At 38.1% G+C, this 16408-nt stretch overlaps 1 protein-coding gene across 1 annotated transcript; it reads left to right on the plus strand.

Annotated features, from left to right (window-relative positions):
• The first annotated feature begins 6661 nt into the window (after window positions 1–6661).
• On the plus strand, window positions 6662–9140 carry LOC132841033 (stonustoxin subunit beta-like). The gene is made up of 3 exons (XM_060863195.1): window positions 6662–6675; window positions 8139–8296; window positions 8465–9140. The coding sequence occupies exons 2-3, from the start codon at window positions 8197–8199 to the stop codon at window positions 8947–8949; spliced, it is 585 nt and encodes a 194-aa protein (XP_060719178.1). The 5' UTR covers window positions 6662–6675; window positions 8139–8196; the 3' UTR covers window positions 8950–9140.
• Window positions 9141–16408: the final 7268 nt, after the last annotated feature.

The following is a 16408-nucleotide window of genomic DNA, read 5'->3' on the forward strand; positions in this document are numbered from 1 at the left end:
TTTGTCTATTGTGATGTAAAATCATACATATATGAATTCTTTTTCCAAACGTTGTCTCCCAGTCTATCTCGTACTCTCCAAAGCTCTTGCCTTTGCAATATATTAAAGTGTGTATCGGATATCAAATTAAAATAAACAGAAACTGTAAAAAAAAAAAAAAAAAAAAAAACATTCGTAAATGTGTTACTTTTGCGTGTTTCATAAATTTGCAGTTATAATGATAAAAGTATCATGCTCAAAAACTTACAAGAACAAGTGATTATTGCACCTTTTTTCCACAGCACTGAATATTCATCAGTTCTATAACTGGGCAGCTTGTTTTAAAGGTGCCCTGCCACACGTATTTCATTGCTTTTGTGGTAATGTCTGACGTTTACCATGGACTCTGTAGCATTTTTTTGTGGAAAAAATGCCTTGGTTACCTTGTTTCAAGCCATTCTAGTGTGGTATAGAAAGCCTGCAGGAAGACTCAGCTCGATTTGCGCCAGTTCTCATGAATATTCAATGAGCTATGCTGCTTGGCCAACCGCTAGGAAATGAGAGCATGACTATTCATTCACCCATCGCAATAAGTAGCCTAGGCTAGAGGAAGTTTGTTTACAATCACCTTGAATTGCGGCAGAATGGCTTCTTCACAAGCCCGTTGACGTTCAGCCATCCTTGCTGTATAGGAAACTCACTGAGCTACACGAATTCTGGGGGCGCGGTCTCAAGTGGGAGAGCTCAACGAGCTCTATCATTTCTACGTCACTCTGAGCAGCTTTTCTAACTGACCTGATTTCTCCCCTTTATTTCTTTTACCGTTTTTTACAATCGTTTTTCAATACATTTAACAAGTTTCCTAAACTCTTAACGCACCAACACACCTAAAACACACAATTGGCAAAACGGTTAATTTCATGCTCAAAATCACACATTGTGAACTAAACCCCAAAACTAATTTTCAAAATACAATAATAAACTAACACAATACACTTTGTCTAACAAAACACTGCAAACATGTTTCGAAATCAAATAATTATTCAAAACACTAACACGTTCTCTTCCAACAGGAACATTTAGTCAATCATAACACAATGACAACAAAAACACTATCATCAGCTGAAATTACAGAAACTGCATTATTTTCTGTGTCAGGTCTGCCCTTATACAATAGACAGTATATTGTATTGATCATAATGTACGTAGGTTGTGTTTTGCACTGTAGTTTCTTTTGAAGCCTCTCTACATTTTTGTTTTGTTGGGTTTAGTAAATACATGCATTTTGTTTCTTTTGCTGCAGAAATTCAATACAAAAAAATGAATGACCATCCCAGAGTAGCTTTATAAAATGTACAGTTTATGCAAAAAAAAAAATACAGACACAGAATTGCTGCAGTAAAGACTTTATTTGCAAAAGGACATTACTGCAAGATATACAAACAGAAAAAGCACCGGAATTATAATAAAAAACAAAGTAATCTTCTAATCTGCATTTTGCCACATGTTCTCATCCACATCACACCTGATATCTTCTCTGGCAAGGCATCGTTGGAAGACTCTTTTGGCATGCCTTATCCACCCCTGGCAGTGTTCAGCTGTGATGTCTTGACATGCAGCATCCATTGCATCCAGGAGGGACATTTGGTCATGTGGACGATGGTCAAAAACCTTCCATCGCCAGGCTGAGAAAAACTCCTCAATGGGGTTGAGGAAAGGGGAGTAAGGGGCAAGGAAATGGGACATCATCCTTGGATGGGCGTCAAACCAGGCTGTGACTGGAACTTTGTATAGTTGGAACTGGAACTGGAACAAAAGGAACTTTGTATAGTGTTTCATTTGGACTCTGTGTTTAGCTAGAGTCTGAGAAATGGATGTTATGCCGATTGCTGCAATGTTCCCAAAGATAAGGTTGTCCTCTACAACTCTGGACTGAATGTCCTTCAGTTTTATTTGATTGTCAGCAATCACCATGTTGACAATAGCAAGTTCCTGTTCTTCATTCAAGAGCTTTCCTCTGACCCCTGAGGGCGGTAGACATTGAATCCTTAGAGGGACAAAATTCAGTTACATATTAGAGACAAGAGGCATACAGTCACTCTAATACAGTAAATGGTAAAATTTTTTACACTTTGCTGTAGGAGAAGCAATATCCTACCTGTTGGTTTCTCTGAACATACGGACAATGGATGCCACTGGGTCCCGGCTGAGATTTGGCTGTACTCGTTCACCAGCCTCTCTGTATGATAGCCCGTGGTTTATGACATGGTCAATGATAGTAGCTCTTATTTGATCAGTTACCCTAGCTCTGGTCCTTCTTTGAGCGCCACCACACATTCTAACTCCTCTCCCTTGTTCTGGTACTCGTCTTCCTCTCCCTCGTGCAGGCTTTTTTTTTCTTTCGTTCTTTTTCCTTTCTTTCGTTCTTTCTTTCTTTCTTTCTTTCTTTCTTTCTTTCTTTCTTTCTTTCTTTCTTTCTTTCTTTCTTTCTTTCTTCGTGTTGCTCTATATTGTTCCTTTTCCACACAAGACCAGCCCAAAGAGTCCTCTTTTAGAACATATGATCATGCGATTGAAAAAACCTCAACACCTGAGTGTGGTTCCTAGATGGGAATCAGCTGTGATTTATATATTTGCATAACTGCAATAAGCTGTTTCTCATTGGCAATGGAATAAAATACAGGGAATATATTTGTGTTTCAATTCACAATATGAACAGCTGTTCACTTTGACTTTATTATATTTGTCTATATAAGTTATGTTTAGAACATGATGTTATCTGTTCTGACATACAGTGTGAAAGCATTTGTAAATTTGACTATAAAATGACATTGTTTTGGTCTTGGTTGAGCTTGTGTGTAAAAGAAGTCCAAGCATTTTAAATTGGAGTTAACTGTATGCATTTTGTATCAAATCAACAAGAAATGTGTTAATTGTATAGCATACAAAGACGCATGTTGTGCTAACCGTGTTATGTATTGAAAAAACTGTCATAGTGATTGTAAAAAACTGTAAGTGGCTAGAACTGACCGGGGAGGTAGCAGTTCATTTTCACATTCCCGACACAAAAAAAACACATATGGACCTAACACATATCAAAAAATACAAGTAAAAATGGTTTTGTGTGGAAGGGCACCTTTAAAATGCTATTTCTATAGATTTTATAGATTGTACCACAGATGTCCTACATAATACAAGTCTAATGATATACAGATAAAATGTGGTGTTATTTAACAAAGAATAGCGTACAGAATAGTGGGGTTATATTCCTATAAAACTATGCCACATTGTGTGTTTTATTTCTTTTAAAACGATTCCCAATTACACTTCAGGTAAAAAAAAAAATCACAGTGTTGAACCATCACAATTTTGTTCACATTAGAGGCAAAGAAATGATGATTAGTATATTTTACAAAAATTTTATAAAGCTTTATATAAAAAAAACTATAGAAATTAAATGAGTAGATTTGGATACATTATTTATAATATTCACAAATATTAATGAATAATTATAGAATTATTGTGTGTGTGTGTATGTGTGTGTGTGTGTGTGTGTGTGTGTGTGTGTAATAACCATCATTTTTCACTATTCAACATTCAAAATATATAATAAATATTCTTACAAGTTTTTTAAGTTTTTGAAATAAATAATAAAATAATAAATAAAAAGTAATAAAGGATAAGTAAGGATAAGTAATAATAAGTACACAAATAAATAAGTAATAAAATAAACATTGCTAGTTGAACATAGTTGATCTGAGTGTTCAGAAATCTCAGCTCAGGCTCTGTAGTCTGTGGTAGTTTAGTGTTTAAGGTGTTGGCCTGCTGAGCTCAAATCCCTAGTCCACCAAGCTGTCATTACTGGTCCTTAACCTTCTGGTGGCGGGGGCACGGTGGCTTAGTGGTTAGCACGTTCGCCTCACACCTCCAGGGTTGGGGTTCGATTCCCGCCTCCACCTTGTGTGTGTGGAGTTTGCATGTTCTCCCCGTGCCTCGGGGGTTTCCTCCGGGTACTCCGGTTTCCTCCCCCGGTCCAAAGACATGCATGGTAGGTTGATTGGCATCTCTGGAAAATTGTCCCTAGTGTGTGATTGCGTGAGTGAATGAGAGTGTGTGTGTGTGTGCGCCCTGCGATGGGTTGGCACTCCGTCCAGGGTGTATCCTGCCTTGATGCCCGATGACGCCTGAGATAGGCACAGGCTCCCCGTGACCCGAGGTAGTTCGGATAAGCGGTAGAAGATGAATGAATGAACCTTCTGGTGTATAAAAAGAAGCTAAAATGTAAGTTATTCTGATTAAGAGCTTCTTCCAAATGCTGTAAATGACATCATCAAGCCAAATTAGTTTGAAATAATTTAAATCCTAAAGCAAACTGAGATCAGATTCATGATTTATATTAGCCTATCAAATGAACAGTTTTTACAGGAACCTGCAGCGAATCCGTTTCAGAGATGAATCCTTGACTTATTCAAAGTGAAACTAAAAGTATAATGTGTTTCAGCAGCACAGACATTGGGGAGAACAGTGGAGGTAGGTGCTTTTTTCAGCTATATGCATTCATACATGAAATATATGTGCGGTAGAAATATATTGTCGATATATATATAGTTGATATAAGTTATATATATAAGTTTTATATGTGATCATATTACCATATATTACTATGTTATATATATATTTAAGGTTTTAATTCCAAGTTATGTCAATGGCTCTGACACGACGATTAACACATTCATTTTTATTTTACTCGTACAGAAACTATAAACTCAGAAAATAAATAGGCTAATACAGGGGGTGGCCAACCAGTCAGAGACCAAGAGCCACATTTTTCACCGTGTTACCGCAAAGAGCCACATCACGAACTGCCGTGAGACTGGGTTGTCACTGAACCTGATCTCATAAAAGCACACATGCCAGTGACTGAGACTGTGGGAGTGCTGATGGTTCGTGTGATCTTGAGTCTGTGGTAGGGTGGAACGGGAGCTGTGACTGTATGTGCTGTAGAAATAATACATCCAGTATTTATGGATAAAAAAAAATTAGTAATGTTGTTCTGTCATTAGACTAAATTATAAATGTCGAGGAAGCTTAGAACATATTTCGGTTTCGTTGAAACCATAAAAGAAGCACAAAAAAAATCACATAGGTGACTTTACTTCTGGTTCAGATAAATGCAAAAGAGAAATATATTTAAATGTGAGACTCAAAGAGTTAAAGGACTCTGTAGTTTTCATTATTTAAGGCAATTTAAGATATCTGAGAGGGTTAAGAGAGAAAGGAGAGAGAGAGTGTGTGTGTGTGTGTGTGTGTGTGTGTGTGTGTGTGTGATATTGGTTTAGCCATTTTTTATTCTGATACCATATAATTCTGATATTCTTTAATCAGGAACAAGAGTTTCCTGTTTTTAACAGTCACTTACAACCATGTTAATTGTTGTATGTAGGGGCGGTTCTAGGATTTCATCTTTAGGGGTTTTAGCCCTCAGTGAGCATTTAAAACGAGCATTTGATTCCAGTCTTGAATCAAATCAGTTCATGTGTGTGTGCATTCTCTACAAACAGTGTGTCCAATGAATGCAGTCATTGATAAAAAAATATTCACAAGCCAAAGACCAAATCAATAAATGTTATTTTTATTTAGTATTGAATGGATTGTTTGCATTAATATTTTTTGTTTGTGCTACAACTCTGGTAATAAGAATAGTGAAATTTCACTGCTTTTGGTTGCCGTCTTTGCGGCTTTCCGCCAATTAACGTTACAGATAAATGCCTCCAGCTGTGACTGCGCATGCACGCTGCGCGTGTCTGTGCTTCTCCGTTCAAATAAAGCAGACAGCTGAAGACGCACTTTTGAGACTACAACGCACGCGCGTAAAAGCAAAGTAAAAAAAAAACGCTCTTGGATCAAACTGATAAATAATTTTCTTTCCCATCGACGACACGTCCTGCATTTTAACGTATTTTTTATTGTTTATTTATGAAAGTAAAAATTATACTTTTAGTTTAAGATCACAGACGGGGGGGACTGAAGCCATCCTAAAAAAGGTCTAGAACCGCCCCTGGTTGTATGTCTGATAAAAAATTTACTATTGTATGCTGTATAGTGGGGTTATTTAATACTAGGGATATGAAGATGGCCTGATATATATTTTGATAGCCAGACAGATTTCCAAGGCTTTTAAGGACAATATGTAACTTCCTGCAAAGTGAAAATTGTAGATTTGTTTTTTGTGTGCTGTAATGCCTGTGTGCAGAAAGGGTGATTTTGCTTAGTCATGGGGCAGTTTTAGCTTATTGGCAGTGTCCCTGAGCTATACATCAGGAACATGCGCGTTACCTCGGATGCGCTGCGTCGCTTCCCGGAACAGAACAGAGTGCTTGAGACGGGACGGCGATTTGTTTGGAGAGCACTTCTGCCTTGACCCTACGAGTTTTGCTGCAATGTCGTTTTATTACTGTTACATAAATTGGGCATAGACATTGAAGAAGGTTGGTCAAATGCTTTGTTGTTTTTTCTTTAAATGCGTTAAGTGATGTGTGCATTCTGGAGCCGCTGGTCGAACTGAGTACATCCCAAACTCAATCTCTTTCTTAGCTGTGAGAACCTGACGCAGTTGCTGGATCGCTGTTTTTTTGTACTGGCCTTTGCCGTAAAAGATTCCGTTGGCTTTTCATTAAACGTTAATCCCTTCAATTGGTGGGTATGTACTGTATGCACACATGCATTAGAATGGGAGAGTATACTGTATATAACACAGTAACAGTCTCGCTTTGTTTATAGGTGTTGTGACGGCCCGTAACTATTCCAGTCGGCGTCCTGTTTCCAATTTTATCTTTTTGTTTACTTTCCTTTTTTGGCTGTTTTATATCGTTTCGTCTGCTCTTTTCAGTTGTTTTAATATTATTTTTGTTTCTGAAGTTTGAAGTATTTCATTTGCAATTTTAATTATATCTTTGTGACTTATCTTTAGTTTGCTTTTGTTTTTCTTCAATGCATTCGATATTGTATTGCTTCTGGGGTTTGAATTGTCTCTGTTTTTAATTTTGAGTTTTGTGATTTCTTATTCAATTTGCTTTCTCTTCATTTGCATTAGATTTTGTTTTTGACATATAATTTGTTTATAAAGTATATTCTTCTTTTTTTTTCCATTTTTTACACTTAATTGTATTTTGTTGAAATTTTGATTTGTTTCAAGCAACTATTTATTGGTTGCAAAAATGTATTTATCTTTTTTTTGTTGTTGTTGTTGTTCTTTGAGTTGAACGACCCAGTCTCAAACGTGACTGTAATTGATGCAGGTCATCTTTGTCTTGGCAGGGATATATAAAGATAATTTTGTGCTATTACCTATGTCTCTGTCTCTAATTAGTGACACAAACCTGTGTATGCCAGTTGTACGTGTTCCATTCTAATTCTTTGGGTGAAATTCCCAAATTGGCGTAGTCGGAGTGAAACTGATATCTTGTTATTTTCCTCATTTATATTTGAAGTAATAATTGTTTTTGCCCTTAAAACCCGTGCCACACCTGCATCAGTCAGTATCTGAGTAATCTTAATGTGATATCATTTTGTTTTCAAATATAAAATGATAAGGGGATGGTGTGGGTGTGTGTGTGTTTCTGAGAAAACTTTAAAAACACATATACAGTGGATGATATAAGTGCAGCTATAAGAACGAGTATAGCTGATATAAGTGCAGCTATAAGTGATATAGGTGCAGCTATAAGTGATGATATAAGTGCAGCTATAAGTGATATAAGTGCAGCTATACTGTAAGTGATGATATAAGAAGTACGAGTGATGGCCAGGCTTGTAAAATTGCAAACTGCACATTTAATTCTGCAATTGTACATGCTAATTAAATAGCTTTATTTTATCTGAATATGAAATATGTTTACTTACACATTTCCTGTACATGATGTAAGCATAAGTACATTATACTGTAAGTACTTGTAACAAACTAGCTTTTGGCTGAAGGGTTTTTTTTTATTTCATTGTTTCATGGCATAATCACGAAGTTAGCTTCAAGTGGGGAAAAAATACACAGGCATTAAAAAAAATTACCATTCATCTCTTTTAGGTCTGCAACATTTTTTAGGTAGCTTGTTTTTCTTTTTGTATTGTCTTAATTTGCATTGTATTGTCTAATTTTCCTACAGATTTGTTATTTTTAAAGATAGCGCTGACATTGAATGTCAAAAGTCAGCATCCTTGAACATGGCTTCTGTACAAGAACATATAATAGAAACTGCAGCCCTGGGGAGGCCGCTTCAGCTGGGAATGCTGTACGACTGCAGAAAAGATTCAATAGTACCAGGTATAATTATTAAATTATTTTGACTTTTTGTTTTATTGAATACACACATGCTGATTAGGATAGATTTTTACTATTGTCACCTATTATTTCTGTAAACTCATACATATACATTAGAGTTTTCTACAACCAAAGTTTTGATGAACTAATCTATTATTATTTTGCTAACAGGAATAACACTTTGGGATCAACAACAGCTGCAGCATAACACAAATGTTATTCCGCAACATAACACAGAGTTCACAGTTGTAAATTCAGACACAACTGAAGAAAAATCTAAACAACTGAAAGTTGATGGTGAACTGAAACTGAGTCTTTTGAGCGGGAATGTCAGTGTTAGTGGTGCAGCCAGGTATTTCAATGATACTAAAAAGTCATTTATACAACAAAGGTTGACGCTGCATTATAAGACAATCACCAGATTCGAGCATTTGACTATGAAACATCTGGCACAAGGACAAATCAATCACCATGAGCTGTTTGATCATGATATGGCAACACATGTGGTTGTAGCAGTTTTGTATGGAGCAGATGCCTACTGTCAGGACTCTGCCTGGACTTTGGCCATGTGCCTTTTGTTTATGTTTCATGTTCACGTGTCTGCCCCGCCCTTGTCTTTTCCGCCCCGCCTCTGCACACCTGCCCCTTATGTTTAATGATTATTTGTATTATTTAATTGAGCCGCGTTGCCTCGTGCAGCGCGGAATCCTATTGTCTTCTGTACTTGTCTTCATGTCTGGTTTTGTCTGTGTCCTGTTTTGTGTCTTTAATTTATTAAATCCCTGTTTTTCTTAAGCTGTCCTGCATTTGGGTCCGTTTTTATTCCGCCTCTCTGACAGAAGGATTCCGCCAGACCAGGACCCAGCAGGACAGCTGAAGCTTGGACCGGCCGCTTGGGAGCATTTTATTTATTTTTTTCCCCTGGACTTTGCGGGTTTTGGTGACATCGGTCCGCATTTTTCCGGTGGGGGACGCCGCTCCGCTTCCGGCTTTTCCGCGGGGGGCGCCGTCTCACTTCCTGGTTGCGGGCCTTGTCACCAGCCTGAGTTTTGTTCTGTTTTTTCAGTGTCCTGTGACATCGCCCCGCATCTGTCCGGTGGGGGGCGTCGCTTCACATCCGGTTTCCGTGGGGGACGCCGCCCCACTTCCTGTCCGCGGGGGGTGTTGCAGGCCCGTGTTTTGCCCCTTGGATTATTTTCTGTTTTGTGGAGGATTTTTTTTTTCCCCCGCCCTCCTTCCCCCCCATTTTCCTGGTTCTGAGAGGTGGGTCTGGCCGTGGTGCGTCGGGGGTTGTGCTCGGCCCTCCTGTTCGGCTGTGGACGTCGCTCGGCCCTCCTGTTCGGCTGTGGACGTCGCTCGGCCCTCCTGTTCGGCTGTGGACGTCGCTCGGCCACTCTGGCTGCGCCGCCTTGTGCCTTGCTCCCCCCACTTGCCTCGCCGTGTGCCTTGCTCCCCCCACCTGCCTCGGTGTGTGCCTTGCTCCCCCCACCTGCCTCGCCGTGTGCCTGGCTCCCCCCTCCTGCCTCGCCGTGTGCCTTGCTCCCCCCTCCTGCCTCGCCGTGTGCCTTGCTCCCCCTCCTGGACCCGTCGGGACTGTCAGGACGGTTTGGCGCGTCGGGAGCCGCGCCTTGAGGGGGGGGTTCTGTCAGGACTCTGCCTGGACTTTGGCCATGTGCCTTTTGTTTATGTTTCATGTTCACGTGTCTGCCCCGCCCTTGTCTTTTCCGCCCCGCCTCTGCACACCTGCCCCTTATGTTTAATGATTATTTGTATTATTTAATTAAGCCACGTTGCCTCGTGCAGCGCGGAATCCTATTGTCTTCTGTACTTGTCTTCATGTCCGGTTTTGTCTGTGTCCTGTTTTGTGTCTTTAATTTATTAAATCCCTGTTTTTGTTAAGCTGTCCTGCATTTGGGTCTGCATTTTTTATTCCGCCTCGCTGACACCTACTTTGTATTTGATAAAGAGAGGAATTTGTCTGATGAGACAAACGATGTACAGGGAGATGTAAAAATCGCTGCTGACAAGCTAAAGTTACTTAGTTCTGCTGGGGCACAGGTAGAGTTAAAAAGGGATGAACATGAAAAGGCTGCAGTAGAACAAATGAAGTGTACATTTTATGGTGATTTCAAGTGACCTCAAATCCAACAACGTTTGAAGATGCTGTGAAGGTTTATAATGATCTTCCAAAGATGCTTGGAGAAAATGGAGAAAATGCAGTTCCAGTTAAGTTTGGCTTTATCCTCTGGATAAACTGGACTCAAGAGCAGGCAAATTTCAAAGAAACATCTCTACAGATCTAATTAGAGCTGTGGAATCGGTAATTGAGGATTTAAATGTCACATCAATGAGATGTGGTGACCTGATGGAAGACACAGTGGCAAAAACCTTTGTCACATTTCACAGTCGAGTTCAGGACTTTCAGAAATTCTGCATGAGTATAAACAAGATTTCATGATCAAACTGCGGTCCATCCTGCCAGAGATCCGAGGAGGTAAAACAGATATAAAAGACCTAAGTGAACTTCTAGAAGCCCACGAGAAGTCTCCTTTTAGAAGCTGTGATGTCCAGCAGTGGATAAAAATGAAAGAAGAAAAATCTAACCAAATAAAAGCACTGCTAAAGCAGCTCATGGTATCTGATGAAGCAGAAGTGGGTACTGACAGAAACAAATATTTATTAGACTTCAATGTAGAGAATTTGGTTTCTTACACTTTTACCTGTCTTCAGCAACCAGAGCCTCTCCTGACCCAACAAGAGATCTACCTGAAACCTTCAACAGTAAAAAAAATCCCAGTGAAAATACACTCAGTCTAGATTTGCAGGAGAAATCATGGACCCTTGAGGAGCTCAAGTGCATGAGGAATAATTTGAAGATTTTTAAGGATTTGATCAATTTAAATAAAAGTAATAAAAACACAAGGTTTATTGTTGAGAGTGTGCCTCAAACACCAGATAAACCCGGCTCCTGTGTTCTAATATATGAAAATGGAGGCAGTGAAGTTACCTGTTTTGTTCCTCCATCAAAACCAAAACCTCCAACTGTTGAAGACGTGACAGATAACAGCATAAAGCTAAAGATGAGCTCTTTGTGTGCTGCTACACTGAAGATGCAACTACTTCACAAAATGAAACAAGAGAATAGCTGGAAATCTCAGACTGTGACTGATGAGAGTGTTACACTGACAAATCTTAATGCAGGCACTGATTATGAAATAAAATGTGCAGCAGTAGGAAAAATTGTCTACATGGTTGAAAGTGATGTAACTGTAACAACTACTACAGGCTCTGTGATAAAAAGCCATGGAGCTGAAAGTCACCTGGTGCCTGGTAAATACAAATTTTAAGAAAAAATGTTAAATAAAGAAACTCCCTACTTGAGTCGATTAATAGAGTAAAGTTTTTGGCTTTTCTCCTTATAAAAATCCTGAATTTTGGCTTTACATTAAACATTACATTTTGGCTTCTACAACATTCTTAAGAAGTTGTACAATATTGTGTGAGAATTCATAATGATATTTGTGCCTACATTTTTTTAGTGAAAATTATTAAAATGTAGGAATTTAAAAAATTGTAGACACAATTGGATCTAAATTGTCCACTTCATCTGTCAAAAACTGAATCATTAAGAATATAATTCATCTTTAATAAATAATAATAATAAATAAAAAAGTTTTTCAGTTCAATTCAAGTTTATTTGTATAGCGCTTTTTACAATTGACATTGTCTCAAAGCAGCTTTTTTTTTTAAACAAAAAACAGCACTGACTGACAAGTGTCAATACTGTATGTAAATACTGTGAGTTCAGACAATATTGCGTGCAGTAATGCTAGAATGAACACAGTTTCTTAGCAGCAGGTCCCTGAGATAATGAATAAGATATATATATATATATACAATAAGAAATATTGTACAGTATGAGCAAAATGACTGAAATGTTAGACAGTGTGTACAAAGAGCAAAAAAGTAAAAAAAAGTGTGCAAAACAGCATGTAAGCAGTTTGTAAACAGTAAGCATGTAAACAGATTGACGAATGTAAGCATGTAAACAATCTGATGAATGTAAGCATGTAAACAGTTGATGAATGTAAGCAGCATGTAAACAGGTTTATAGATGTATATTAAGAGTGTGTGTATGTGGTGTAGGTCTGTCCAGTTCATACAGATGATGTGTGTGTATGAGGTTCTCAGTCCAGTTCAGTTATTAAGGAGTCTGATGGCTTATGGGAATAAACTGCTACACAGTCTGGTCATGAGGGCCCGAATTCTTCGGTACCTTTTTCCAGACGGCAGTAGGGTGAAGAGTGTGTGTGAGGGGTGTGTGGGGTCATCCACAATGCTGTTACTGCAGCTTTGCGGATGCAGCGTGTGGTGTAAGTGTCCATGATAGAGGGAAGAGCGACTCCAATGATCTTCTCAGTTTCTTGCGATACGAGATGGTGCAGTTCCCAAACTAGACAGTGATGCAGCTGCTCAGAATGCTTTCAATGGTCCCTCTGTAGAACATGGTCAGGATGGGGGGAGGGAGATGTGCCTTTCTCAGCCTTCATAGGAAGTAGAGACGCTGCTGGGATTTCTTGGTGTGATTATAAATATACAGTCTTACAAATGTTGTATTGATGCAAAGACCACATGTAGTTCACATCTTGTCTTTAGTATCGCAGTCCAACTGGAGCTGGTAGATCTCTAGATGCCCCAGGATTCTCAGAGTCGGCAAAATCTTCATCGCACGCAAGATGATCGGAGCTGGTACAATGTCTGGATGCCTCAGGATGTGTAGAAAGAGAGTGGAGAGGGATTAACATATCTGCTGTTCATAAACTGTGCAAGTCTGATGTAACAGTGCACAATATCATGGGATGTCTTATGTGTACGCCTGACAAAAGACATGAGTTTTTAATCTATATTTAAACTGGGAAAGTGTGTCTGAGCCCTGAACACTATCAGGAAGACTGTTCCAAAGTTTGGGAGCTAAGTAAGAAAACACTCTACCACCTTTAGTAGACTTCGATATTCTGGGAACTAGGGTTGAATTTTTTGATCTCAGATTATATATAACGTTCCTATTTGGAAGCTTCTTGGGTGAACATTTTAATCAGCATCTTGGATCATGTACCAGTAAACATTATTAAAATGTAGGAATTTCTACAAACTGTAGTTTCTTTAGTATATAAAAATAACTGTAGTATAAATATAATCTGTCTTTAATAAATAATAAAAAATAAATAAATGTTTTTCCTGTTTGTTCACAGATTTAAAGTTTAAGCTGATTTTATATGGAAAAACACTGAATTCCCACAAGGACTTCATAACTTAAACAACAAGTTCACCTGAAGGAGGTGAATACAGAGGATGAGTGTGATTTCATCCTGGTTTTCTGCCCGATTGTGTCACAACCTGGAACTGACATTGAAGTAGCAATGAAATGTCTACACAATATTTCAGGTACTCAGAAAAAATTCTCTAAAATAATGCATTATGTTTGCTGAATTACTTTTGCATATAATGAATAAATTGTTTGGATTTTTTTTACAGACACCAAACCTGTAGTCCTGGTGGTGCTCCATCACACATTTTATCCAGAGTGTGTTGTTCCAGACAGCATCAAATGTGTAAACAGAAAGAATATGATCGCAGTCGACTGTCTGTTCCAGGAAGATAAAGGATTACTGCAGTGTCTGAAGAATAATGAATCACTGGACAAAACCTCACAATATCTGGTATTTTTATTTAATTTAAGCTTGGTAAAAAAAAATACTGAGTAGATGAATAAACATACATTTCTGAACTTACATAACATTTTAATAACATTAGTATTATTATTATTATTAATAATAATAATAATAATAATAATAATAATAATAATAATAATAATAATTATAATAATAATAAGTGTTTCCTTAAACAGACACTTTATTAATCTGTCAGCAGAGCTGCTCTAAAGTGTGTATAATTTACCCGACCTATGTAATTATTTGTAAATGAATGTTTTCTGCTTTTTAACAGAAGGAATATATAAAATGTGAAAACATGAAAAGGAAAAAGGAAGGTGAGTGTGACTGATTATTTATTTGTTTGCTTCTTAAGATAATAATATAAAATAAATAAATTAATCAATCAATGTCTGTGTGTGTGTGTTTGTGTGTGTGTGTGTGTGTTTTGCATAGGACCCAGAAACAGTGCAAGACGCATTAAAAAGGAAGTTACAGGACTTGAAGGTACAAATATGAAACCAGATCAAACAACTGTGTCAGAGGAAAGCGAAAATTCTCAACCTGAGAGAAACCAACAACTGATAGACAGACTTCGGACAAAAAATAAACAAACACTTCAGAAGAAGGACAAGACACTGGAAGAGAAGGAGAAACAGCTCAAACATACAAGAGCTGAACTGGACAAAACAATTAAGGTGTTAGAAGACAGTCAGAGACACGTGGAGGAGAAAAACACACAACTAGAGAATCTGAACAAACTGCTGAAGGAGAAAGAAACACAGCTGAAGAACACAGATAAAGAGCTGGAAACCAGTAGAAATAAACTGGACACACTGGGACAGGAGCTGCAGGACAAAGAGAGACAACTGCTGAGTGTGAAGGAAGAACTGGAAACCAGTAGAAATAAACTGGACACACTGGGACAGGAGCTGCAGGACAAAGAGAAACAACTGGTGAGTGGAAAGAGACAAAGAGCTTCAGGAGAAAGACAGACTTAAAAGAAAGACAGGGCACACAATTAAAACAGGTTCAAATGAACTGGAAGAAAACAGAAGTTAGCAGGGAACTAGACACAAATGTAACATGATGTCCTTTACTATTTTCACAGGAGAATAAAGAAGAAGAAGAAGAAGAAGAAGAAGAAGAAGAAGATGCAAACACAGGTGAGTGTGATAGATTTAATCAATAAAGCAATTAATCAGTCTGTCTCTGTCTGTTTTGCTATTAGTGTGTCTCACATACATTTATGCTTTTTATAAGACAAATCCTCATCTGGAATTAGACAGTAAATCAGAGGAAATGGAACACCAACAGGTAGAGGATATCACAAGTCAGCAAGGGAATGAAAACATAGACTTAGACATAGAACATAGAAAAACAATGACCATCTCACCCAAGAAAAAAGGGCAGCATATCTAAAGCTACAAATAGTGAATTAGAGAAAAATAGATCTCCATATGAGGGACATCAGCAGACGGTTCTGGATTATACACAGATACAGGAATCACAACTAGAAGTGGAGGAAAGAGACATTAAAAATGTGGAGAAGAATAAAGAATTAACTGAGGAAAAATCAGATGATTCGAGGCATTGAGCTGAAAGAGAAAGAAACTGTTCAAGATGTACAGAGTTATTCAAACAATCTTCAAAATGCAGATGCAATGATAATAGACAGTAAAGAACAACATAAGGATGTTACTGAAAACCAACAGCCTGGTGTGGAAGAGTCTAATCCAACTGAGCCTGAGACACAGGAAGAGGAAAGTGATAAACAATTTGAGAATAAAGACAGACCTCAGTTAGGCAAAACAATAACTAAAGTGTAGGAGACTTTCATCCATTTCTATGTAACTACAGGATGGTTGATCATTAATACAGGCTTGTAGCTCGTGGTTATGAATTTGATTCCTGTCCTGCATGTTCTCCCCCATGCGTTACTCTGAGTAATCCGATTTGCATGCGTTGTAGGCTGATTGGCATCTCAATAATGGTATGATTGTGTCCTGCCATGGGTTGTGCCCCAAGTCCCCTGGGATAAGTTCCTGGCTCCCTACGTAGGAAAAGAGCTACACAAAATGGATGGAGAGAATCATATTTCTTTCAGAAATGAGAGTAAAAGCTAAAATCACACTCATATGTATACATTTCTCACACCTTTGTGCTGAAGTGAAATGTCGACTATGAACCTTCTCACCCTCACTTATTCTCATGCAGTGTTGTAATGTAACGGAGTACAAATACTTTGTTACTGTACTTAAGTAGAAATTTCACGTACAGTATCTGTACTGTACTTGTACGCTATTTAAATTTATGTCAACTTTCACTTTTACTCCACTACATTTCCTAGATAAAATGTATACTGTACTTTTACTCTGTTATATTTCCACTAAGCGTCTTCGTT

This window comes from Tachysurus vachellii, chromosome 26, assembly GCF_030014155.1.
Source record: "Tachysurus vachellii isolate PV-2020 chromosome 26, HZAU_Pvac_v1, whole genome shotgun sequence".
In the NCBI taxonomy this organism is placed as follows: Eukaryota; Metazoa; Chordata; class Actinopteri; order Siluriformes; family Bagridae; genus Tachysurus; species Tachysurus vachellii.

Bases quoted from the DNA above. Each gene is read 5' to 3' on its own strand.
- LOC132841033 (XM_060863195.1), top strand. From the start codon at position 8,197: ATGGCTTCTGTACAAGAACATATAATAGAAACTGCAGCCCTGGGGAGG. The intron at 8,297-8,464 runs GTATAATTATTA...TTTTGCTAACAG, and splicing joins AAAAGATTCAATAGTACCAG to GAATAACACTTTGGGATCAA.